This window comes from Heptranchias perlo, chromosome 1 (assembly GCF_035084215.1).
Source record: "Heptranchias perlo isolate sHepPer1 chromosome 1, sHepPer1.hap1, whole genome shotgun sequence".
In the NCBI taxonomy this organism is placed as follows: Eukaryota; Metazoa; Chordata; class Chondrichthyes; order Hexanchiformes; family Hexanchidae; genus Heptranchias; species Heptranchias perlo.
This window is the reverse complement of record NC_090325.1, coordinates 48822775-48849060: the sequence shown is the minus strand read 5'-3', so window position 1 is coordinate 48849060 and position 26286 is coordinate 48822775. Positions and strand designations below refer to the sequence as shown.

Here is a 26286-nt window from a genome sequence, read left to right as displayed (position 1 = left end):
CCACAGGGCTCAGTGTTGGGTCCCTTGCTGTTTGTAGTATAGATTTGGACTTGAATGTAGGGGGCATGATTGGCAAATTTGCAGACGACACAAAAATCAGCCGTGTAGTTGATAGTGAAGAGGATAGCTGTAGACTCCCAAGAAGATATCAATGGGTTGGTGGAGTGGGCGGAAAAGTGGCAAATGGAGTTCAACCCGGAGAAGTGTGAGGTAATGCACTTAGGGAGGGTAAACAGTAAAAGGGAATACGCAGTAAATGGGAATATATTGAGAGGGGTAGAGGAAGCGTGAGACCTTGGAGTGCATGTGCACAGGTCCCTGAAGGTGACAGCACAGGTAGATAAGGTTGTGAAGAAGGCATACGGAATGGTCTCCGTTATTAGCCGAGGTATAGAGTACAAAAGCAGGGATGTAATGATGGAACTGTATAAAACACTGGTAAGGCCACAGCCTGGAGTATTGTGCGCAGTTGTGGTCACCACATTACAGGAAGGACGTAATTGCTGTGGAGAGAGTGCAGAGAAGATTTACAAGAATGTTGGCAGGGCTTGAAAATTGCAGCTACGAGGAGAGATTGGATAGGCTGGGGTTGTTTTCCTTGGAGCAGAGGAGGCTGAGGGGAGACTTGATTGAGGTGTACAAAATTATGAGGGGCCCAGATAGAGTAGACAGGAAGTACCTGTTTCCCCTAGAGGACATAGATTTAAGCTGATTGGCGGAAGGATTTGAGGGGACATGAGGAACAACTTTTTTACCCAGAGGGTGGTGGGTGTATGGAATTCGCTGCCCGAATTGGTGGTAGAGGCAGTGACCCTCAACTTTTTTTTAAAAAAAGTACTTGGACCTGCACGTAAAGTGCTGTAAGCTGCAGGGCTACGGACCGGGTGCTGGAAGGTGGGATTAGAATGGGCACCTGGTTGTTCTTCGAGCCGGCATGGACAGAATGGGCTGAATGGCCCCCTTCTGTGTGGTATCTTTTCTATGGTTTAACCTGCCCTGCCACCTTCAAAGATTTGTACTCGTGTACCCCCAGATCTCTCTGTACCTGCACCCCCTTTAGAATTGTACACTTTTTATATTGCCGCTCCTCGTTCTTCCTACCAAAATGTATCACATCGCACTTCTCTGCATTAAATTTCATCTGCTACTTGTCTGCCCATTCCATCAGCATGTCTAGATCCTCTTCAAGTCTATCGCTATCCTCCTCACTGTTAACTACCCTTCCAAGTTTTGTGTCACCTGCAAATTTTGAAATTGTGCCCTGTCCAAGTCATTAATATATATCTAGAAAAGCAGTGGTCCTAGTACCGACCCCTGGGGAACACCACTGTATACCTCTCTCCAGTCTGAAAAATAACCATTCACCACTTCTCTGTTCCCTGTCACTTAGCCAATTTCGGATCCGTGCTGCCTCTGCCCCTTTTATTCAATGGGCTTCAACTTTGCTGACAAGCCTATTATGTGGCACTTTATCAAACGCCGTTTGGAAATCCATATACACCACATCAACTGCATTGCCCTCATCGACCCTCTCTGTAACCTCTTCAAAAAACTCAATCAAGTTAGTTAAGCACGATTTGCCTTTAACAAATTTGTGCTGGCTTTCCTTAATTAATCCGCACTTGTCCAAGTGACTATTAATTTTGTCCTGGGTTATTGTTTCTAAAAGTTTTCCCACCACTGAGGTTAAACTGACTGGTCTGTAATTGCTAGGTTTATCCTTACACCCTTTTCTGAACAAGAGTGTGACATTTGCAATTCTCGAGTCATCTGGCACCACCCCACTATCTATGGATGTTTGGAAGATCTCGCTGATCATCTCGCTGAACACCTCGCTGAGGCCATCCCCACGCCTCCACTACTCGCCTTCAAACAGCCACCCAACCTCAAACAGACCATCGTTCGCAGCAAATTACCCAGCTTTCAGGAGAACAGCGTCCACGACACCACACAACCCTGCCACGGCAACCTCTGCAAGACATGCCAGATCATCGACACAGATACCGCCATCGCATGAGAGGATACCACCCACCAGGTACATGGTTCATACTCCTGTGACTCGGCCAACGTTGTCTACCTCATACGTTGCAGGAAAGGATGCCCCGGAGCATGGTACATTGGCGAGACCATGCAGACACTGCGACAACGGATGAACGGACACCGCGCAACAATCGCCAGACAGGAGGGTTCCCTACCAGTCGGGGAACACTTCAGCAGTCAAGGACATTCAGCCACCGATCTTCGGGTAAGCATTCTCCAAGGCGACCTTCGAGACACACGACAACGCAAAATCGTCGAGCAGAAATTGATAGCCAAGTTCCGCACCCATGAGGACGGCCTCAACCGGGATCTTGGGTTCACGTCACGCTACACGTAACCCCACCAGCGAATAAAGAGTTATCTGTTTTTAATACAACTGATCATTCTCTCTCTCTTCCTTTTGGATCTCTCTCTCTCTCTCTCTCTCTCTCTCTCTCTCTCTCTCTCTCCCCCTCTCTCTCTCTCTCTCTGCCTTTGGGTTCTGACCGTTTGTGTATTCGGTGGTCCTGTGTGTGGTGTCTCTCTGTCTGAACACTCTTCGACTCCTTTGATTGCCTTGACAACGGGCAGTTGGAAAGATTATCTGTAATCACCAGGCATTGTTCTCTGACTATATATGCGGTAACCTTCAAGGAATCACACACTCACCTGATGAAGGAGAAAGCCTCCGAAAGCTTGTGATTTTCAAATAAAACTGTTGGACTATAACCTGGTGTTGTAAGATTCCTTACATTGGAAGATAATGGTCAGTTTCTCTGCAATTTCCACCCTTACTTCCCTCAGCAACCTAGGATGCATCCCATCTAGACCTGGTGACTCATCTATTTTAAGTACAGCCAGCCTTTCAAGTACCTCCTTTATCAATTTTTAGCTCATCCAGTATCTCAACTACTTCCTCTTTTACCGTGACTTGGGCAGCATCTTCCTTGGTGAAGACAGATGCTAAGTACTCATTTAGTATCTCAGCCATGCCCTCTGCGTCCGTGTGGTAGGCCTCCATTTTGGTCCCTAATTGGCCCCACCCCTCTTACTACCCGTTTATTATTTATATGCCTATAGAAGACTTTTGGATTCCCTTTTATGTTAGTTGCCAGTCTATTCTCATACTCTTTGCCCCTCTTATTTCCTTTTTCTCTTCCCCTGTGAACTTTCTATATTCAGCCTGGTTCTCACTTGATTATCAACCTGACATCTGTCATACGTTCCCGTTCGCTGCTTCATCTTACTCTCTCTTTTGTCATCCAGAGAGCTCTGGCTTTGGTTGTCCTACCTTTCCCTGTGTTTTGCTGGCTGTGCTTGAAGGTTAATTGCTGGCATGCTTTTCGGTTAAGAATTTTGTAACATAGGACCTTGGTGTTTCCTGGTAATCAACTGATTATCGTCTATAAACTTGCAGTGATTGCATCATAATCACTCCTTTAGTGCAACTGTCATGATTTATTGATATGTACCCCACATCTGCAGTGGAATTCAGAAAAAAGGACCCACAGCTGAACAAACAAAATGTTGAAGAATATATGGAGTGATTATAAGACTTGAGGTTCACGTGACTGTTGTAAACTGTATCATCCAAAGTTTTTGATGGAGTTGTTGCCTTATTCAGTATTTAGTGATTGAAGCAGATTGAGCAAGTTCATGAGAAAATGTTAAGTTATGGAGTCTCTCTTGGACTTCAAATGGCCTTTGTGGCTGAAAAGTTATTCACTATTATTTAAAGGGATTGGTAGTTGAGACAACACCTATTTGTAACAAACAGTACTGAGCTTGTATCTTTTAAATAGCCTCTGCATTTTCTTCTTTTTTAAAGTGGTTTGCAATAATATTTGATTTGGCAATGTAGCTTGGGAAGTGGAAGTATCCACCCATCCATGGAAGCAGTTATGTTCTTAATAACAATAGGAATAAGTATGGTATGTGTATATATACTGGTCTTGAAGTAGCAGAACGGTGTTGTTTTTTGGCACCACACCACACTCTCTCTTGATTTGTTAATTGAAGACTTTTTTTCTGATTGAGTAGATCTTTGTTCTTCCTGTGTTCACATTTTAATTTTAATACAGGGCTCTATTTGGAAACTTCAGATATTTGAAGAAAATTATGTACTCAACACTAGGTAATGTGCATTTTTAATTAAGCCAAATTGTTTGTGATTTGAATGCAAGAGCAGGGTGATTTGTCTCCCTCAGGAGATTGAATGGTAGGCTTCACAACAGGGGAAAATTGTGTAGGCTTTTTTTGTTCGTTCATGGGACGTGAGCGTCGCTGGCAAGGCCAGCATTTATTGCCCATCCCTAATTGCCCTTGAGAAGGTGGTGGTGAGCTGTCGTCTTGAACCGCTGCAGTCCGTGTGGTGAAGGTTCTCCCACTGTGCTGTTAGGTAGGGAGTTCCAGGATTTTGACCCAGCGACAATGAAGGAACGGTGATATATTTCTAAGTGCGGATGGTGTGTGACTTGGAGGGGAACGTGCAGGTGTTTTGTTCCCATGTGCCTTCTGCCCTTGTCCTTCTAGGTGGTAGAGGTCACGGGTTTGGGAGGTGTTGTCAAAGAAGCCTTGGCGAGTTGCTGCAGTGCATCCTGTGGATGGTACACACTGCCATCACAGTACGCCGGTGGTGGAGGGAGTGAATGTTTATGGTGGTTGTTGGGGTGCCAATAAAGCGAGCTGCTTTGTCCTGGATGATGTCGACCTTCTTGAGTCTTGATGGAGCTGCACTCATCCAGGCAAGTGGAGAGTATTCCATCACGCTCCTGACTTGTGCCTTGTAGATGGTGGAAAGGCTTGGGGGAGTCGGGAGGTGAGTCACTCGCCGCAGAATACCCAGCCTCTGACCTGCTTTTGTAGCCACAGTATTTATGTGGCTGGTCCAGTTAAGTTTCTGGTCAATGGTGACCTCCAGGATGTTGATGGTGGGGGATTCGGCGATGGTAGTGCCATTGAATGTCAAGGGGAGGTGGTTAGATTTTCTCTTGTTGGAGATGGTGATTGTCTGGCGCGAATGTTACTTGCCACTTATGAGCCCAAGCCTGGATGTTGTCCAGGTCTTCTGCATGCAGGCACGGACTGCTTCGTTATTTGAGGGGTTTCGAATGGAACTGAACACTGTGCAATCATCAGCTAACATCCCCATTTCTGACCTCGTGATGGAGGGAAGGTCATTGATGAAGCAGCTGAAGATGGTTGGGTCTAGGACACGGCCCTGAGGCACTCCTGCAGCAATGTCCTGGGGCTGAGATGATTGGCCTCCAACAACCACTGCCATCTTCCTTTGTGCTAGGTATGACTCCAGCCACTGGAGAGTTTTCCCCCTGATTCCCATTGACTTCAATTTTACTAGGGCTGTGGAGCAGGTGTGCTGGGTTGGATGAATAGACTTCTCCATTGCTTTTTTTTTTCTGTAATCTTTTTTCAGTTCCAAGCACTTGCATGTGAGAGACTGTATTTTCTGTTTCCATTTAGATTCCTGCATCTGCTGTTGAAATGCCAGGATCAACTGATGTCTCGGGATTGAATGTCCAGTTTGGGGCTTTGGAGTTTGGATCAGAACCGTCTGTGACTGATTTTGGAACAGGAAGCAAAGACACCATCAACCAGACACAAAACCACTTGTTCTCAAATTCTGTAAGGTAAACTGACATCCTCTTGTTCTTCCCTAGCCTCTGCCCACACATGTTTGCAATGTCTGAGTCTCAGTAAAGGAAGATATAGTTGAGATACTGAATGGGCTAAAAATTGATGGAGGTACTAGAAAGGCTAACTGTACTTAAAGTAGATAAGTCACCCAGTCTGGATGGGATGTATCCTAGCTTGCTGATGGAAGTAAGGGTGGAAATTGCTGAGGTACTGGCCATAATCTTCCAAAACCTTCCATACATCCTTAGATACCAGGAGTGGTGCCAGAGGATTGGAGAATTGCAAATGTTACACCCTTGCTCAAAAAAGAGTGTAAGGATAAACCCAGCAACTATAGGCCGGTCAGTTTAACCTCCGTGGTGGAGAAACTTGTAGAAACGATAATCCGGGACAGAATTAAGAGTCACTTGGATGAGTGTGGATTAATTAGGGAAAGCTAACATGGATTTGTTAAAGGCAAATCGTGTTTAGCCAACTTGATAGATTTTTTTTTGATGAGGTAACAGAGAGGGTAGATGAGGGCAATGCAGTTAATGTGGTGAATATGGTCTTTCAAAAGGTGTTTTGATAAAGTACCGCATGGTAGGCTTGTTATCAAGATTGCAGACCATGGAATAAAGGGGGCAGTAGCAACATGGATACAGAATTGGCTAAGTGACAGGAAACAGTGAGTAGTGGTGAATGGTTGTTTTTCGGACTGGAGGGAGATGTACAGTGGTGTTCCCCAGGGGTTAGTGCTGGGACCACTGCTTTTCTTGATAAATATTAATGACTTGGGCTTGGGTGTACAGGGCACAATTTCAAAATTTGCAGATGACATGAAACTTGGAAGGGTAGTGAACAGTGAGGAGGATAGTGATAGACTTCAAGAGGATATAGACAGGCTGGTGGCATGGGTGGACACATGGCAGATGAAATTTAACGCAGAAAAATGTGAAGTGATACATTTCATTAGGAAGAACGAGGAGAGGCAATATAACCAGAGGGCACAATTCTAAAAGGGGTACAGGAACAGATCTGGGGGTATATGTGCACAAATCGTTGAAGGTGGCAGGGCAGGCTGAGAAAGTGGTTTAAAAAAGCATACGGGATCCTGGGCTTTATTTAAAAAAAAAAGGCATAGAGTACAAAAGTAAGGAAGTCATGATGAACCTTTTATAAAATACTGGTTTGGCCATAACTAGAGTATTGTGTCCAGTTCTGGGCACCGCACTTTAGGAAAGATGTGATGGCCTTAGAGAGGGTGCAGAAGAGATTTACTAGAATGATTCCAGGGATGAGGGACTTTAGTTACGTGGATAGACTGGAGAAGCTGGGGTTGTTCTCGGGTCAGAGAAGGTTGCGAGGAGATTTGATAGAGCCATTCAAAATCATGAGTGGTCTAGACAGAGTAGATAGAGAGAAACTGTTCCCATTGGCAGAAGGGTCAGGAACCAGAGTGCTTTGATTTAAGGTGATTGGCAAAAGAATCAAAGGTGACATGAGGGAAAAACCTTTTTACACAGTGAGTGGTTAGGATCTGGAATGCACTGCCTGAGGGGGTGGTTGAGGCAGATTCAATCATGGCCTTCAAAGGGGAACTGGCTAAGTACTTGAAAGTGAAACATTTGCAGGACGACGGGGATAGAGCAGGTGAGTGGGACCAGCTGGACTGCTCTTGCATAGAGCCGGCGCGGACTTGATGGGCCGAATGGCCTCCTTCCGTGCTGCAACCTTTCAATGATTCTGTGAATGTCAGCTTTGTTAGAACATAACATAAGAACATAAGAAATAGGAGCAGGAGTAGGCCAATCGGCCCCTCGAGCCTGCCCCGCCATTCAATAAGATCATGGCTGATCTGATCCTAACCTCAAATCTAAATTCATGTCCAATTTCCTGCCCTCTCCCCGTAACCCCTAATTCCCTTTACTTCCAGGAAACTGTCCATTTCTGTTTTAAATTTATTTAATGATGTAGCTTCCACAGCTTCCTGGGGCAGCAAATTCCACAGACCTACCACCCTCTGAGTGAAGAAGTTTCTCCTCATCTCAGTTTTGAAAGAGCAGCCCCTTATTCTAAGATTATGCCCCCGAGTTCTAGTTTCACCCATCCTTGGGAACATCCTTACCGCATCCACCCGATCAAGCCCCTTCACAATCTTATATGTTTCAATAAGATCGCCTCTCATTCTTCTGAACTCCAATGAGTAGAGTTCCAATCTACTCAACCTCTCATCATACGTTCACCCCCTCATCCCCGGGATTAACCGAGTGAACCTTCTTTGTACTGCCTCGAGAGCAAGTATGTCTTTTCTTAAGTATGGACACCAAAACTGTATGCAGTATTCCAGGTGCGGTCTCACCAATACCTTATATCACTGCAGCAATACCTCCCTGTTTTTATATTCTATCCCCTGAGCAATAAAAGCCAACATTCCGTTGGCCTTCTTGATCACCTGCTGTATCTGCATACTAACTTTTTGATTTTCTTGCACTAGGACTCCCAGATCCCTTTGTACTGCAGTACTTTCCAGTTTCTCGCCATTAAGATAATAACTTGCTCTCTGATTTTTCCTGCCAAAGTGCATAACCTCACATTTTCCAATATTGTATTGCATCTGCCAAATCTCTGCCCACTCACCCAGCCTGTCTATATCCCCTTGTAGGTTTTTTATGTCCTCCTCACTCTCCACTTTCCCTCCCATCTTTGTATCATCTGCAAACTTTGATATGTTACACTCGGTCCCCTCCTCCAAATCGTTAATATAGATTGTAAAGAGTTGGGGACCCAGCACCGACCCCTGCGGAACACCACTGGCTACTGGTTGCCAGTCCGAGAATGAACCATTTATCCCAACTCTCTGCTTCCTGTTAGATAACCAATCCTCCACCCATGCCAGAATATTACCCCAATCCAGTGATTCTTTATCTTGAGCAATAATCTTTTATGTGGCACCTTGTCGAATGCCTTCTGGAAGTCTAAATACACTACGTCCACTGGTTCCCCTTTATCCACCCTGTACGTTATGTCCTCAAAGAACTCAAGCAAATTTGTCAGACATGACTTCCCCTTCATAAAGCCATGTCCTATTAAATTATGTTTATCCAAATGTTCCGCTACTGTCTCCTTAATAACAGACTCCAAAATTTTACCCACCACAGATGTTAGGCTAACTGGTCTATAATTTCCAGCCTTCTGCCTACTACCCTTTTTAAATAAGGGTGTTACATTAGCAGTTTTCCAATCTGCCGGGACCGTTGCCGAGATCAGAGAATTTTGGAAAATTATTACCAAAGCATCCACAATCCCTACTGCCACTTCCCTCAAGACCCTAGGATGTAAGCCATCAGGTCCAGGGGATTTATCTGTCTTGAGTCCCATTAATTTACTGAGTACCAATTCGTTCGTGATTTTAATCGTATTAAGCTCCCCCCCCCCCCCCCCCCCTCCCTCCCGCTAGAGCCCCCTGTTTGTCCAGTGTTGGGATAGTCTTAGTGTCCTCTACCGTAAAGACTGAAACAAAATATTTGTTCAGCATTTTTGCCATCTCCATGTTTCCCACCAACAATTTCCTGGTCTCATCCTCTAAGGGACCTACGTTTGCCTTAGCCACCCCTTTTATTTTCATATAACTGTAGAAACTCTTGCTATCTGTTTTTATATTTTTTGCTAATTTATTTTCATAATCTATCTTCCCTTTCTTAATCAATCCTTTAGTTACCTTTTGCTGTCTTTTGAAGACTTCCCAATCTTCTATCCTCCCACTAAGTTTGGCTACCTTATATATCCTTGTTTTTAGTCGGATACGATCCTTAATTTCTTTACTTAGCCACGGATGGCTGTCATTTCTTTTACACCCTTTTTTCCTTAGTGGAATATATTTTTTTGAAAGTTGTAAAATAACTCCTTAAATCAACACCACTGCTCATGTACCGTCTTACCCTTTAATCTATTTTCCCAGTCCACTTTAATCAATTCCGCTCTCATACCATCATAGTCTCCTTTTATTCAAGCTCAGTATGCTTGTTTGAGAACCAACCTTCTCACTCTCTATTTGGATATGGAATGTAACCATGTTATGGTCACTCATTCCAAGGGGATCCTTAACTAGGACATTATTAATTAATCCTGGCTCAGGTCCAAGGTTCCCTGCCCCCTTGTAGGATCAGTTACATACTGCTCAAGAAATCCATCCCTAATACACTCAATAAACTCTTCCTCAAGGCTGCCCTGCCCAATTTGATTTGTCCAGTTAATATGATAGTTAAAATCCCCCATAATTATAGCTGTTCCCTTATTACATGCCCCGACTATTTCCTGATTAATACTTCTTCCAGCAGAGTTGCAACTATCAGGAGGCCTATATACTACGCCCACTAGTGTTTTTTCCCCCTTATTATTCCTTATCTCTACCCAAACTGTTTCATTGTCCTGATCTTTTGTCCCAATATCATTTCTCTGTATTAGTGATTCCTTCCTTTATTAACATAGCCACCCCACCTCCCCTTCCTTCCTGCCTGTCCTTCCTGATTGTTAAATACCCTGGCATATTTAATTCCCAGTCGTTGTCACCCTGCAGCCATGTTTCTGTAATGGCCACAAGATCATGCCCATATGTAGTTATTTGTGTCGTTAACTCGTCCATTTTGTCATGAATGCTACATGCATTCAGATAAAGAACTTTCAAATATGTTTTGTGACACTCAGTTCCTGCTTTTTCCTTTTTTAACACTTTACCTTTTACTCCGTACCTTCTGTCCCTTCCTGACACGCTTTCCTCTGTCTCCCTGCTCAGGTTCCCAACTCCCTGCCACAGCTTTGATGCTGGGTTAATCGCCTTGCGCCTTCTAGTTTTTATTTTATCTGTCGTGCCTAAAGTACACTTACTTTCTGCTGCTCTACGCTTTTCCCTTTCATTTGTTCTTGAACAACTGTTTGTACTATTTGTATTGTAGATTTCCCCTGGGTCATAGTCATAGAGTTATACAGCACGGATAGAGGCCCTTCGGCCCATCGTGTCCGCGCCGGCCATCAAGCCCAGTCTAATCTAATCCCATATTCCAGCATTTGGTCCATAGCCTTGTATGCTATGGCATTTCAAGTGCTCATCCAAATGCTTCTTGAATGTTGTGAGGGTTCCTGCCTCCACAACCCTCTCAGGCAGTGAGTTCCAGACTCCAACCACCCTCTGGGTGAAAAAGTTCTTTCTCAAATCCCCTCTGAACCTCCCGCCTTTTACCTTGAATCTATGCCCCCTTGTTATAGAACCCTCAACGAAGGGAAAAAGCTCCTGAGTATCCATCCTATCTATGCCCCTCATAATTTTGTACACCTCAATCATGTCCCCCCTCAGCCTCCTCTGCTCCAAGGAAAACAAACCCAATCTTCCCAGTCTCTCTTCATAGCTGAAGCGCTCCAGCCCTGGTAACATCCTGGTGAATCTCCTCTGCACCCTCTCCAAAGCGATCACATCCTTCCTGTAGTGCGGCGACCAGAACTGCACACAGTACTCCAGCTGTGGCCTGACCAGTGTTTTATACAGCTCCATCATAACCTCCTTGCTCTTATATTCTATGCCTCGGCTAATAAAGGCAAGTATCCCATATGCCTTCTTTACCACCTTATCTACCTGTTCCGCCGCCTTCAGGGATCTGTGAACTTGCACACCGAGATCCCTCTGACCCTCTGTCTTGCCTAGGGTCCTCCCATTCATTGTGTATTCCCTTGCCTTGTTAGTCCCTCCAAAGTGCATCACCTCGCACTTTTCCGGGTTAAATTCCATTTGCCACTGTTCCGCCCATCTGACCAACCCATCTATATCGTCCTGCAGACTGAGGCTATCCTCCTCGCTATTTACCACCCTACCAATTTTTGTATCATCAGCGAACTTACTGATCATACCTTTTACATTCATATCCAAGTCATTAATGTCGACCACAAACAGCAAGGGACCCAGCACCGATCCCTGTGGTACCCCACTGGCCACAGGCTTCCAGTCACAAAAACAACCTTCGACCATCACCCTCTGCCTTCTGCCACTAAGCCAATTTTGTATCCAAAGTGCCAAGGCACCCTGGACTCCATGGGCTCGTACCTTCTTGACCAGTCTCCTGTGCGGGACTTTATCGAAGGCCTTACTGAAATCCATGTATACCACATCCACTGCGTTACCCTCATCCACACGCCTAGTCACCCCCTCAAAAAATTCAATCAAATTAGTCAGACATGATCTTCCCTTGACAAAGCCATGTTGACTATCCCTGATTAATCCTTGCTTCTCCAAGTGGAGACTAATTTTGTCCTTCAGAATTTTTTCCAATAATTTTCCTACCACTGATGTTAGGCTCACTGGCCTGTAGTTCCCCGGTTTTTCCCTACTCCCCTTCTTGAATAATGGTACTACATTAGCGGTTCTCCAGTCCTCTGGCACATCCCCTGTGGCCAGAGAGGTTCTGAATATATGTGTCAGAGCCCCCGCAATCTCCTCCTTTGCCTCACACAGTAGCCTGGGATACATTTCGTCCGGGCCTGGGGATTTATCCATTTTTAGGCCTGCTAAAACCGCCAATACCTCCTCCCGCTCGATGTTAATATGTTCGAGTATATCACAGTCCCCCTGCCGTATTTCTATGTCTACGTCATCCTTCTCCATAGTGAAAACAGATGCAAAAAATTCATTTAGAACCCCTCCTACATCTTCCGGCTCCACACACACATTGCCATTTTTGTCCCTAATGGGCCCTATTTTTTCCCTAGTTATCCTCTTACCCTTAATATACTTATAAAACATCTTAGGATTTTCCTTTATTTTGCTCGCCAGAGTTTTTTCATGGCCCCTCCTTGATCTCCTAATTTCCTTTTTAAGTATCCCCCTGCACTTTTTGTACTCCTCTCGGGCTTCCTCCGTCCTTAGCCTTTTGTATCTGCCAAAAGCCCTCCTTTTTTTCCTAATCCATTCTCGTATATCCCCTGACATCCAAGGTTCCCTGGAGTTCTTGGAACCACCCTTGACCTTTACGGGAACATGTTGCCATTGTATGGTCTCAATCTCCCTTCTGAAAGACTCCCATTGCTCCGATGCGGATTTTCCTACAAGCAGCTGATCCCAGTCCATTTTGGCCAGATCCTGCCTTATCCTATTAAAATCTGCCTTCCCCCCCCAATTTAGAACCTTTATTTCCGGCCCCTCCCTGTCCTTTTCCATGACCACCTTAAATCTCACTGAATTATGGTCACTGTCACCAAAGTGCTCACCTACTAGCACTTCTTCCACTTGGCCGGACTCATTCCCTAGAATTAGGTCCAGTACTGCCCCCTCTCTTGTAGGACTTTCTACATGCTGGCTCAAAAAGCTCTCCTGGATGCACGTTAAGAATTTTGTACCCTCTAAGCCTTTTACACTCTGAGTATCCCAGTTAATATTGGGGAAGTTGAAATCCCCCACTATTATTACCCTATTATTTGCACAATTTTCTGAGATTTGCCTACATATCTGTTCCTCTATCTCCCCCTGACTGTTTGGGGGTCTATAGTACACTCCCATCAAAGTGCTTGCCCCCTTTTTGTTTTTAAGCTCCACCCATATGGCCTCATTTGAGGGACCTGCTAATATATCATCCCTCCTTATGGCAGTAATTGATTCTTTAATTAATATTGCGACCCCCCCTCCTCTTATACCTCCCCCTCTGTCTCGCCTGAAGATTCTGCACCCCGGAATATTGAGCTGCCAGTCTTGCCCCTCCCTCAACCTTGCCCCTCCCTCAACCTGCTCCGACTTCTTGTGTTCTTTAGATTTGTGGTTGGGATCAGATCAGCCATGATCTTATTGAATGGCGGAGCAGGCTCGAGGGGCCGATTGGCCTACTCCTGCTCCAATTTCTTATGTTCTTATGTCTCTGTGACAGCAACAATGTCATACTCCCATGTGTTTATCAACACCTTCAGTTCATCCACCTTATTCGCAAGACTCCTTGCATTAAAATAGATGCCATCCAGCCTTGCTCTTACATATTTGCCCTGTCTTCCAAGGTGACTTGTTTTTTTCTCAATATTTGGCTGCACATCACCCCCTATTGTAGCTCCACTCTGTATCCCACCCCCCTGCCAAGTTAGTTTAAACCCCCCCCAACAGTGCTAGCAAACCTCCCCGCAAGGATATTTGTCCCGCTCTGGTTCAGATGCAACCCGTCCGACTTGTACAAGTCCCACCTTCCCCAGAAGCAGGCCCAGTGATCCAGGAAACTGAAACCCTCCCTCCTGCACCAACTCTTTAGCCACGCATTCATCTGTTCTATCCTCCTATTTCTATACTCACTAGCCCGTGGCACTGGGAGTAATCCAGAGATTACAACCTTTGCGGTCCTGCTCTTTAATCTGCTACCTAGCTCCCTAAATTCTTGATGCAGGACCTCATCTCCCTTCCTACCTATGTCGTTGGTCCCAATGTGGACCACGAGCTCTGCCTGCTCACCCTCCCCCTTGAGAATGCCCTGTAGCCGCTCAGTGACATCCATGACCCTGGCACCAGGGAGGCAACAAACCATCCTGGAGTCACGTTTACGGCCACAGAAACGCCTGTCTGTTCCCCTTACGATAGAATCCCCTACCACTATAGCTCTTCCACTCTTTTTCCTCCCAGCCTGTGCAGCAGAGCTACCCCTGGTGCCAGGAAGTTGGCTGCTGCTGCCTTCCCCTGATAAGTCATCCCCCTCAACAATATCCAAAGCGGTATATTTGTTTGAGAGGGGGACGGCCACAGAGGACCCCTGCACTGCCTGCCTGCTCCTCTTACTCTGCCTGGAGGTCACCCACTTACTTCCTGCCTGTACAACCTTTACCTGCGGTTTGACCATCTCACTAAACGTGCTGTCCACGACGTTTTCAGCATCGCGAATGCTCCATAATGAATCCATCCGCAGCTCCAGTGCCGCAATGCGGTTTGTCAGTAGCTGCAGCTGGATACATTTCCCGCACACATGTCCGGTGTCCCTGACGACCATGACTTACCCTTTAACTAATTAATTCAAATTAAATGAATCCCACCAATTTCACTTCAATTAAAAGGTATACTCAAGGGCCCTTGCTGAACAGCAGTCCCCCACTACACAACAGAGACCCTAGAATCCTCTTGCTGCTCTCAACTTTATTCTCTTCTGACTCCCCGCTCAGGTTCCCATCCCCCTGCCACTCTAGTTTAAACCTTCCGCAACAGCACTAGCAAACACCCCCGTCATGCTTGGACAGGTCCCACCTGCCCCAGAACCGGTCCCAATGTCCCAGGAATCTAAATCCCTCCCTCCTACACCATCCTTGCAGCCACGCATTCATCCTGTCTATTCTCCTGTTCCTATACTCACTAGCACGTGGCACCGGTAGTAATCCTGAGATCACTACCTTTTGAAGTCCTGCTTTTTAATTTATCTCCTAACTCCTTAAATTCACCTTGCAGGACCTCATCCCTTTTTTACCTATGTCGTTTCTTCCAATATGGACCACGACTACTGGCTGTTCACCCTCCCCCTGCAGCCGCTCCGTGACATCCTTGACCCTAGCACCAGGGAGGCAACATACCATCCTGGAGTCACGTTTGCGGCCGCAGAAACGCCTATCTGTTCCCCTTACAATTGAATCCCCTATCACTATAGCCCTGCCACTCTTCTTCCTCCCCTGCTGTGCAGCAGAGCCACCCGTGGTGCCCCGAACCTGGCTCTTGCTGCTTTCCCCTGATAAGCCATCTCCCCCAACAGTATCTAAAGCAGAATATCTGTTTGAGAGGGAGATGGCCCCAGGGGACTCCTGCTCTACCTGCCTAGTCCTTTTACTCTGCCTGGCGGTCACCCATTTCCTTTCTGCCTGCGTAATCTTTACCTGCGGTGTGACCACCTCACTGAATGTGCTATCCACGATAGTCTCAGCATCGCGGATGCTCCACAGTGAATCCACCCGCAGCTCCAGCTCCGAAAGACGGTTAGCCAGTAGCTGCAGCTGGACACACTTCCTGTTCTCCATTGAAGGCACCACACAGATGCTTCCTTGCAGGGAAAGAAAATTAGAAGCTAAGTCATCTAACAGCTGCATTCTAGTAGTTCATAGCAGTGCACTCTAGCAGTATTGGCTAAAAAGTCAGAGGTAGGTAACCTGGAGATGCTGCAAGATCAGTGAAACCTAAATATGTAGAGGAAAAGCAACATGGGGAGAATTGTATATTCTATAAATGCACTCCGCTAGCCTAGCACTGAATTTCAATCTAGTTGGTAGTGTTTTGACCAAATTTATAGTTTTTGGAAAGGATGCGTGTTTATGAAAATCATTCTTAAGCTAATATGCAGCATTACATTTTACCCTATTTGCAGTGATTCGATGTCGCAGTTTTTGTCGCTATCCAGTGCAGGTCAAGAATCGACAAATCCATCTGCCATCAGCTCCTCCAGTTTAACAACTGCTCAGAGCACTCCAATGACTTCAACATTTGATCAGAATTCAGTGAACGGAATACCCTACCAGAATTCCCTGCGCACATCTCCTCAAAAGGAAGCTTCTTTGCAGGTGACTATCAATGTAAGCATTTGAAATGCAAGTTTCCCTTTCCTGTTTTAAGGCTGAAAAGCTTTTGATTTTCAGGAGAGAAAAATAGCCTCTGGACAAATTTTCTAGTCTCTTTTTTGTTGACCTCTTTGGTGCATTGTGGTTGGTTTGCATCTGTGGTTCCCTGAACAAGCTGCTGATAGCAATCATACCACCACACAGAATGTGCCAAATAGAGGTTTTATGCCCTCTTATAGGGAGGAAAATTGAAGAAGCCCAGTCAACCTGGCAGGAAGTCCATAGTGAGATGAATGCTTATACCTGTCCTAATATCTCCTTCTTTGGCTTGGTGACAATTTTTCTCTAATTATGTGCCTTTGAAGCACCTTGGGACGCCTTCCTATGTTAAAGGCACTATATAAATGCAAGTTGTTGTATTGCGTTCTGGAGGCAAAATGAATTGAAATAAATGCATATTTTTATGATTCTTAATGTTTAACATTGGATAATTCTGTCTCTAATTACAATTGCAATCATCAACTAAAAGGGGTGTAGTGGTTTGTCTTAAAAAAAAGAGTTCTACAAGTGCATAGGATAATTGAGGATGGGTAGCATGGATTTGCTGAAGGCAAATGTTTGACATTTGAATTTTTTGAAGAAGTGAGCGATTGGATAGGTAACTAATTACAATAGATGAAAAAGGTATGGATTTTCATACAAAGAACTTGCATTTATATAGTGGTAGTCACATCCCCACGATGTCCCAAAAACTCTGTAGCCAATGAATTACATTTGAGGTGTGGGCAAATGCAGTGGCCAATTTGTGTACAGCAAAATCCCGTAAACAGCGATTTAGATGAATGCCCGGTTAATCTGTTTTTGGTAGTGTTTGAGAGGTAAATGTTAGCCAGGACACCAGGAGCACTCACTACTCTTAAAATAGCTCCATGGGATCTTTTACATCCAACAGAGGGCAGAAGGGGTCTGTGTTTAATTTCAGCTGTGACAATGCAATGTTCCTTCCATACTGCACTGAAGTTTCAGCCAAGATTATGTCCTCAAGTCCTGGAACTTGCAATCTTTTGACTCAGATAGTAGAGTACTACCCACTGAGTGAAGTTGCTATAGAAGGTGTTCAATAAGGCGTCCATAGGAGGCAAGTTTTTTTTTAAATGGAAGTATATGGTATGAAAGAAAATAGAGAAGTTAGAAAGTTGGACAGGAAGGATAGGTATAGGATTACTTGGCATTGCTCAGATTGAAGAAGGGTTGGAAATGGTGTTCCCCAGGGGTCAGTACTGGGTCCACATTGGTTCTGCATCTTTAGATGATTTGGGCGTACAGCGCACAATCTCAAATTTATGACTACATAAAAGTTTGGTAAACAACAAGGAAGACTTTAAAAGATTTCAGCAGAACCTAGACCAACTCGACAGGCAGTAGACAAGTGCAATTTAATGTGGATAAGTGAGAGTTTTGGGAGGAACGAGGAATGGGATTTCACACAATAGAAAGGTGCTAAGGGTGTGGATGAACAGAAATCTTGTGGTTTGAATGCATAATTGCTTGAGTGTGAAGTGCAGGTAGATAAAGCCTTTTTTTAAAAGGGCAACAGCATTTTGCATTTTATAAATAATGGTTTGGTGTACAGGAGTAAAGAAGTCAATTTGTACAAAGCATTGTTCAGGCCATTATTAGAATGCTGTGATTAAAAATAGAAAATGCTGGAAATATTCATGATGTGGAGATGCCGGTGATGGACTGGGGTTGACAATTGTAAACAATTTTACAACACCAAGTTATAGTCCAGCAATTTTATTTTAAATTCACAAGCTTTCGGAGGCTTCCTCCTTAGTCAGGTGAACGATGTGAAAATGAAAACCTCGAAATGAAATCGCATTTATAATTCACAGAACAATGCTTGGTGAGTACAGACAGTTTTTTCAACTTCAACGGGCAGTTGAAAAAACTGTCTGTACTCACCAAGCATTGTTCTGTGAATTATAAATGCGATTTCATTTCGAGGTTTTCATTTTCACATCGTTCACCTGACTAAGGAGGAAGCCTCCGAAAGCTTGTGAATTTAAAATAAAATTGCTGGACTATAACTTGGTGTTGTAAAATTGTTTACAATTGGAAATATTCAGTAAGACAGTCAGCATCTGTGAGGAAAGAAACAGAGTTAATATTTCAGGTCAATGAACCTTCATCAGAACAGTTCTGACCTGAAACGTTAATTTTTTTTCTCCACAGATGCTGCCTGACTTGCTGAGTATTTCCAGCATTTTCTGTTTTTATTTCAGATGTCCAGCATCTGCAGTATTTTGCTCTTGAATTAGAAAACTATGGGCAGTTTTGGGCACCCATTATGGAAAGGACACATACTCTGAATTTAATGTACAGTTTAAACTCACTGGGATTATGCTAAGGATGGGAAACTCTGATAATGAGGGGAGACTTGATATACAGGGCCGATTTACATTGGAGAAGAGAAGGCTGAGGAGGTTTTTAAAATTGAGTTTTAATTGAGTAAATGGAGGAAACTATTGGGAGTCAATGACGAAGGGTTATCCATTTTAAATTGTCACTGAGTGAGAAGAGAGGTTAGGACTTTTTTTATGCAGAGGACTATTGGAGCATGGAATGCTTTGCCACATGGAATGGTTGAGGCAGATACCATTGCATCTTTTAAGGGAAAAGTGGATAAATATTTGAAAGTGAAAGACTTAGAGCTGCATAGAGAACATGTGCCAGTGCTCTTGGTTTTGCTTTGCTCTAAAGAGCTGGCACAGACACAGCGGGATGAAGTGGCTGCCTTTTGTGCTGTAAACTTCTGTGGTCTTATGTTAAGGCTTTAAATTACTTCCCTTCCTTGATTTGAATTACAGTGTGGCTGTACCACTGTTTCTATGTTAAGTTAAATTTTTTCTTTTCTCTCTGCCCGCTCCACACACTCCATTTCTTCATTGGCTTTTCTCCATCACCTTCCATGCGCTCCTTTATCCTGAAAACCTTCCTTGCTGGGGTGCAGTTTGACATGTGGCAGGAAACCTTCTGTACTTCTGGCTAGTCATGTCTAAGCCTAAACAATGAATGTTGGCAGGCTATTTGTCCAAGAGGAGTATTGCATCCAAGCTTGGTCCTGTTTCTTCATGTGCACTTCCAACCAGACTAGATGATTATTGATCAGTTGCAGCATCCCTGACAGCTCCTACACCTGGAGAATTGATACTGTCACCAACAAATCATGAACAGCTGTGGTTGAACAGGTGATTTAAATTTGAATTTTCACCTGCAGGGGCAGAGATTCAAATGGTGATGCTGTCTCTGAAAGTTGCACAGGCAGGAAAAGTGGTGTGTGAAACTTGGTGACTGATAGTCAATGCGGCAGAGATGGTGGTTTGTGAACGAGAAATTTACAATATCTATTCCAAAAAAAAACTGTTGCCATTTGGTCCTGATGTCCTGGTCTTCATTTGAGGTTAGCATTTAAAACCTGGAATTAGTTCTAGGGGTATGTTTGTGAACAAAGAATTTGGGCCGTGCAAGGGTACGCAATTGATTTTCACTGTTATGTAGTTTACACTTACGAATGAACTTAAGCACAATAGCCTCTTTCCACACTATTGAATCATTTGATTGGAAGGGAAGCAAACTAAATAGGAACTAGATGCTTATTCTCTTAATTCATAGGTACTTTGTGAAGTGAGGTTCAGAAGTCTCCATCCATTTCTGTAGCTTAAATAGCCTATAATAAAATTTGTTTCAGAAGTTTGAGGAACAAAATTTACGTACAAGTTAGATGAACAGCAATAAAAACAAGGGAATGCTGGAGAACACTCAGCCGGTCAGGCAGCATCGGTGGAGCAAGAAACAGAGTTGACGTTCCGGGCCAATGACCTTTCATCAGAACTGGAAGATGTTAGAGATTAACATTTTTTTAAGCAAGTACAGAGACACTGAAAAGGAATGGGGAGTGGGGAAGAACAAAGTGTAAGGTCTGTGATAGGTTGGAGGGCAGGAATGATTAAATGACAAAAGGGATGATGATTCAAGGCAACGGGGTGGTAATGGGACAAGTAAAGAAACAGATGTTGCTTGAGTGTTTTCCAGAATCCTCTTCTATTTCAGATTTCCAGCATCCACAGTATTTCGCTTTTATTTTAGATGAACAGCAAATAGTTTGTTCCATGATTAAGATATCCATATAATACCTGTTGAGATTTCTATCTTTCATTTACAGAATGGCTACAATGGTGTTGGGACGCAACAGGCACTTGAAAGTGAGTATTCAAAAAGTCAGAACAAAGGTGGAATGTGTATATAATGCAACACCACTGTTAAAATTGTAATTTCAGTATATGCAGCATGATTGGCTATTTGGAAATGTTTTGCCAATGTAATTCAAAGGTAGTTTAAAATGATTTCTTGCAGTTTTTAGTTAACCACTTGAATAAGATCCTGAATAATCTGGTTTCTCTTGCTTCAGTTTGCAGGGCTAGCAAAGTTTACACTTTCATAGGCCCATGTTATGTAGTTTGGTATTTGGTTTTGGCAGTCTTCAGACCACATCTAAAATAATATCTATAACACGTGCCATTTTTTATAATGTATCGTGCACTACATACAAAACTCCCTCATCTATTTTTTGGCCTAATGTAAGTTTTGTTTTGTGTAAACATCTTGCAGCAAATTGGTCTTGCTGCTCTTTTAAATAAACTGAGGTATACTTTCAGAATAAGGGACAGTAGATGAGTATTCTGATTCCCCATTTGAACAATAATCATATGTGGAGGTTTATAACTATATCGAGTCATGAATATAATCTTTCAGTTAGTAGCACTGATGTCTCAAAATAGCCTTTCCTCATAGGCGTACTGATACCATTTCAATTACGTGTCTCACTCTTGTCCTAAGGGCACTAATATCTTTCTATGATTTGGTCACTGCATTGCACTGGGATCTGCCCAGTGCCTTCTACAACAAAACAATGTTCGATTTGTAATCTCTCTCCACTAATGCAACCCAGTGCCTTTTTTTTAAACCACAACTAAGTGTCATTTTTGTAGCCGTATTGAATGCCATTTTTGTGATAGATTGTATGGGGGAAATAGTTTGAAAATATTATTTTCTTAGCCAATCAGACCATGATTCTAGAGTTCTTTTGTACCTATGCTTACCTGATAACTTAGTGATGCGTATAGTTTTGTTTTCTTTCAACAGTTGTGTGGAATGGAGGCAGATTGGGGCATTTAATTAGAGGAAGAGTAGTGATTGATTAGCCATTAATCTTAAAAAGAATTGTCAGTAAATGAGGTGTCCCTGATGCAGTAATTAGTCCTGCATCATACATGCCACAGTATTATTTCATCTTTTGAAGTATAGCATTTAATATGTTTTGGATGAGCTGTGAACAAGTTGGACAACCTTCCACATAACCCACTACATGTTGCAAGTCTAGCTACTCTGGACTATGATACTGGAGGTTAAGACTGACTAGGATAATAGAGATCATAGTCATTCTCTTTGGAACTTCCAATGTAGATACCTTACAGGTATGTGCCATCTCATCAACATAAATATTGCACGAATATGAATTGCTGCCAGTGTGTTGTAAATAGATCCAGATCCTCTGGAAAATAGATAGCAACAGAAGACTGGTTCGGATTAAACGTTCTTAGAAGCATGGACTCTTGAAGCATTATGCATGGTGTACATAATATTCCTTACTTAGGATGTGCACTGAGTAAACAATGTGATCATACAAAGAAAAGTCTAATTTTGGCTGTACTTCGTGTTTTATTCCTTTTTTGCTGGCATATGGTGGAGAAAACATTCTCATTGTGCTGAATTCTTATTGGAGCATCCATAGCAGTGGAACATTTGGAAGGTTGTGTTCTGAGTCAATTAGTATAATCTGGTTTTGAGCCTGTTTGGGATAGTGAAATCTCTGTATTTTCTCTGAGAAGTAAACTTGTTCCCGCAACATTGCCAGTAATGCTTTGAGCATTGACTCTAGTGGTGAATGAGTGCTTTGTGGACACTGCATACCCATGGTTGTGGGGTGGGGGGGAGGAGGGAGGAGTTGTCCTGTGTTGTACATCCCTGCAGTAGTCTGACTAAATCGACCTCTATTGATCTTGGGTCCATTTTTTTTGCACTGAGGTTTTTGGGTACTGATAACTAAAATTCATTAGCCTTATGGCATTGCATCAGTAGGATAAGCACCATACGGCTTAAAACTTTGTGTCCTAATAATCCTGGGAGAGGAAAGTGCATGTTGCTTGTAGAGAGTTTTCATTAAAAGGGTTCAGTTTTAATAACACTTCTTGTGGTTACAGTGAATGATCCAGTCAGTTTTAGTCTGGAACATGGTATCATGACTTCATTTGAAAATGAGCTTGATCGCTTATGGTGCCAAATTCCAAGTTAGAGCAATTAATTTAATTTTTGGAGCTATCAAAAGTATGAGCCTAATAGTGACGGTTTAAGAATTTTTCATCCAAGTTATTTTTTTTTAAAAAAGCACTTTTATTCGTTAATGATTAGTACTGGCTAGTGATCAATTTATTTTAACGTTTATGAAGCAATGTGAAACTGCAAGAGTGAAATGATACAGATGGAAAAACTTATTTTTTTCAGCTTCATGTCCCACAGTGAAATCAGCTGAGTCACAATCTTTACCGAATGTGGGTTCGTTGTCCACTGATGTGTCCACGGCTTCACTTCTGCCTATAGTATCTCAACATTCTGCTAGCTTATCCAGCTTGAACCAGACCATTGAATTGCCCAACAGCTCCCTTTCACAACTTAACAGGTATGTGTCTTAACAGGTATGTGTCATATCAGCTGTTAATTTTTTCTTGAAAAATTTCGTTTTAGGGGGGTGGGGGGAGAAAGGAAAGAGGGAATGAGATACTGAGTATGAATGGGTCGGGGTTGAAATATTAATAGGAAAATGTGACAAGTATTACAAATAGAGACCTTAAGGCACCAATTAGAATGGAAGGACTTGACCTAGCCTTGATGAAAACTTGGATTTATCTAGGGTGAGACTGGGATCCAAATATTCCTGGCTATAACATTTTCAGTAAAGAGAAATGGGGGAAAAGGAGGCCAACCTTAATTAAGGACACAAGTTATGAAAAGAAAAAATATTAGTGTGCAGAATCTTAGAATTAAGAAATATGGGATCAGTTACCACATTGGAAGTACATTATGGACCATTGAATAGTAAGAAGAAAATGGAGAATGAGATTTGTAGGCAGTTTTGGAGAAGTTTACAGTAGCAAGTGTTAATAATGAGTGACTTTGAATATCCTAAGAGTGCTGTGTCACTTCCAGTCCTGTATTTTCCTATGAGAGACTGTGATAAGATTGTTTTTGGTCAAACTGGGAAGGGGGTTCAATAATGCATTCACGATTGGTTCCTTTAATCTGTATGTTGTAAATCCAACAAGGAAGGATGCAGTGCTAGCTCAGACAGGTTGGAGAGCATTTGGGAAATGGCATCCTAATGTTCCCATTGAAAATGGATGAAGAGAAAGAGGGATCAAGGATAAAGGTATTGTACTGGATATTAGCTAATTTTAGCAGGATTAAAGGGCTTTAGCCCTGATTAACTGGGGCAAAAAATGTCAGACCAGCAGTGATAGATATTTAATTGGATAAAGTAAAAGTTGATTAGATTCAGACTGAGTAAAGGAGTGCATCATGGATGATGGGTTCCATGGATAAATCTTGGTTCGAGCAAAAATGAGGTTTAAAAGAGGTTTGTGATAAGTATAGGGATAATAAACAAGAAAACTGAAGTATTAGGGAAGAAGGCTAAGTATGAGACTAGACTGGCAATTGACATTAATAGGAAACAGCAAGAGGTAATCTGCAATAAGCACATAAGTAAAAGAATAGTTGAGGAGGTAGGACCACAGATGTGATGGTGATCATCTTGTATTTGAATGAGAGAATAGCAGAGATGCTGAAGTACAAGTATCTGAGGCGGGTGTGAAAGCTATTAGACAATAAGTATTCTAAAGAAAACTGCATTAAAGTTAATGGTGTGGAGATGCCGGTGATGGACTGGGGTGGACAAATGTAAGGAATCTTACAACACCAGGTTATAGCCCAACAATTTTATTTTAAAATCACAAGCTTTCGGAGATTATCCCCTTCGTCAGGTGAGTGAGTGAATAAGAGGTTCTCAAATCGCATATCTTATATTAGGCTGGGACATCATCACACCAATCAAAAGGTGTCGTTGGTGTTCAGACAGGTTAGCCACGGAAAACAGTAGGTCCCAGTATACTGAATACACATTGTGTCAAATTACACAGAGACCCAAAAGGCAGAGAGAGAGAGAGAATATTAAAAACAGATAATTTTTTTTCCCCTTGCTGGTGGGGTTACGTGTAGCGTGACATGAACCCAAGATCCCGGTTGAGGCCGTCCTCATGGGTGCGGAACTTGGCTATCAATTTCTGCTCGATGATTTTGCGTTGTCGTGTAAGCGATCTTCGGGTAAGCGTTCTCCAAGGCGTGTGTCTCGACGGCCGCCTTGGAGAACGCTTACCCGAAGATCGGTGGCTGAATGTCCTTGACTGCTGAAGTGTTCCCCGACTGGGAGGGAACCCTCCTGTCTGGCGATTGTTGCGCGGTGTCCGTTCATCTGTTGTCGCAGTGTCTGCATGGTCTTGCCAATGCACCATGCTCCGGGGCGTCCTTTCCTGCAACGTATGAGGTAGGCAACGTTGGCCGAGTCACAGGAGTATGAACCATGTACCTGGTGGGTGCTGTCCTCTCGTGTGATGGTGGTATCCGTGTCGATGATCTGGCATGTCTTGCAGAGGTTGCCGTGGCAGGGTTTTGTGGTGTCGTGGACGCTGTTCTCCTGAAAGCTGGGTAATTTGCTGCGAACGATGGTCTGTTTGAGGTTGGGTGGCTGTTTGAAGGCGAGTAGTGGAGGCGTGGGGATGGCCTTAGCGAGGTGTTCGTCGTCATCGATGACATGTTGAAGGCTGCGGAGAACATGGCGTAGTTTCTCCGCTCCGGGGAAGTACTGGACGACGAAGGGTACTCTGTTGGTTGCGTCCCGTGTTTGTCTTCTGAGGTGGTCTATGCGATTCTTCGCTGTGGCCAGTTGGAACTGTCAATCGACATGTCAAGCGTCATATCCTGTTCTTACGAGGGCGTCTTTCAGCGTCTGTAGGTGTCCATCGCGTTCCTCCTCGTCTGAGCAGATCCTGTGCATTCGTAGGGCCTGTCCATAGGGGATGGCCTCTTTGACATGGTTGGGGTGGAAGCTGGAAAAGTGGAGCATAGTGAGGTTGTCCGTGGGCTTGCGGTAGAGTGAGGTGCCCGTCTTTGATGGAGATTTGTGTGTCCAAGAAAGAAACCGATTCTGAGGAGTAGTCCATGGTGAGTTTGATGGTGGGATGGAACTTGTTGATGTTATCGTGTAGTCTCTTCAGTGATTCTTCGCTGTGGGTCCATAGGAAGAAAATGTCGTCGATGTATCTGGTGTGTAGCGTTGGTTGGAGGTCCTGTGCAGTGAAGAAGTCGTGCTCGAACTTGTGCATGAAAATGTTGGCGTATTGGGGTGCGAATTTAGTCCCCATGGCTGTTCCGTGTGTTTGGGTAAAGAACTGGTTATCGAAGGTGAAGACATTGTGATCCAGGATGAAGCGGATGAGTTGTAGGATGGCATCTGGAGATTGGCTGTTGTTGGTGTTGAGTATTGAGGCTGTTGCAGCGATGCCATCATCGTGGGGGATACTGGTGTAGAGTGCCGAGATGTCCATCGTGGTGAGAAGTGTTCCTGGTTCAACTGGTCCGTGGGTGCTGAGTTTTTGTAGGACAACGACATTTTCTTCCTATGGACCCACGACGAAGAATCACTGAAGAGATTACACGATAACATCAACAAGTTCCATCCCACCATCAAACTCACCATGGACTACTCCTCAGAATCGGTTTCTTTCTTGGACACACAAATCTCCATCAAAGACTGGCACCTCGGCACCTCACTCGACCGCAAGCCCACGGACAACCTCATGATGCTCCACTTTTCCAGCTTCCACCCCAACCATGTCAAAGAGGCCATCCCCTATGGAC

The 26286-nt window shown here is 43.8% G+C and overlaps 1 protein-coding gene across 9 annotated transcripts in view; it reads left to right on the top strand.

The window, feature by feature from the left end:
- The window catches only part of ubap2a (ubiquitin associated protein 2a), a 100617-nt gene that overhangs the window by 37261 nt on the left and 37070 nt on the right, over positions 1 to 26286 (top strand). For 7 of the 9 annotated variants that reach the window (XM_067984663.1, XM_067984655.1, XM_067984689.1 and 4 more), the window contains 4 exons: positions 5500 to 5666; positions 16005 to 16209; positions 20420 to 20459; positions 22819 to 22993. In XM_067984663.1, the coding sequence (XP_067840764.1) occupies positions 5500 to 5666; positions 16005 to 16209; positions 20420 to 20459; positions 22819 to 22993 (587 nt within the window). The remainder of the gene's footprint in view (positions 1 to 5499; positions 5667 to 16004; positions 16210 to 20419; positions 20460 to 22818; positions 22994 to 26286) is intronic. The other 2 variants (XM_067984705.1, XM_067984672.1) reach the window with 1 other exon arrangement.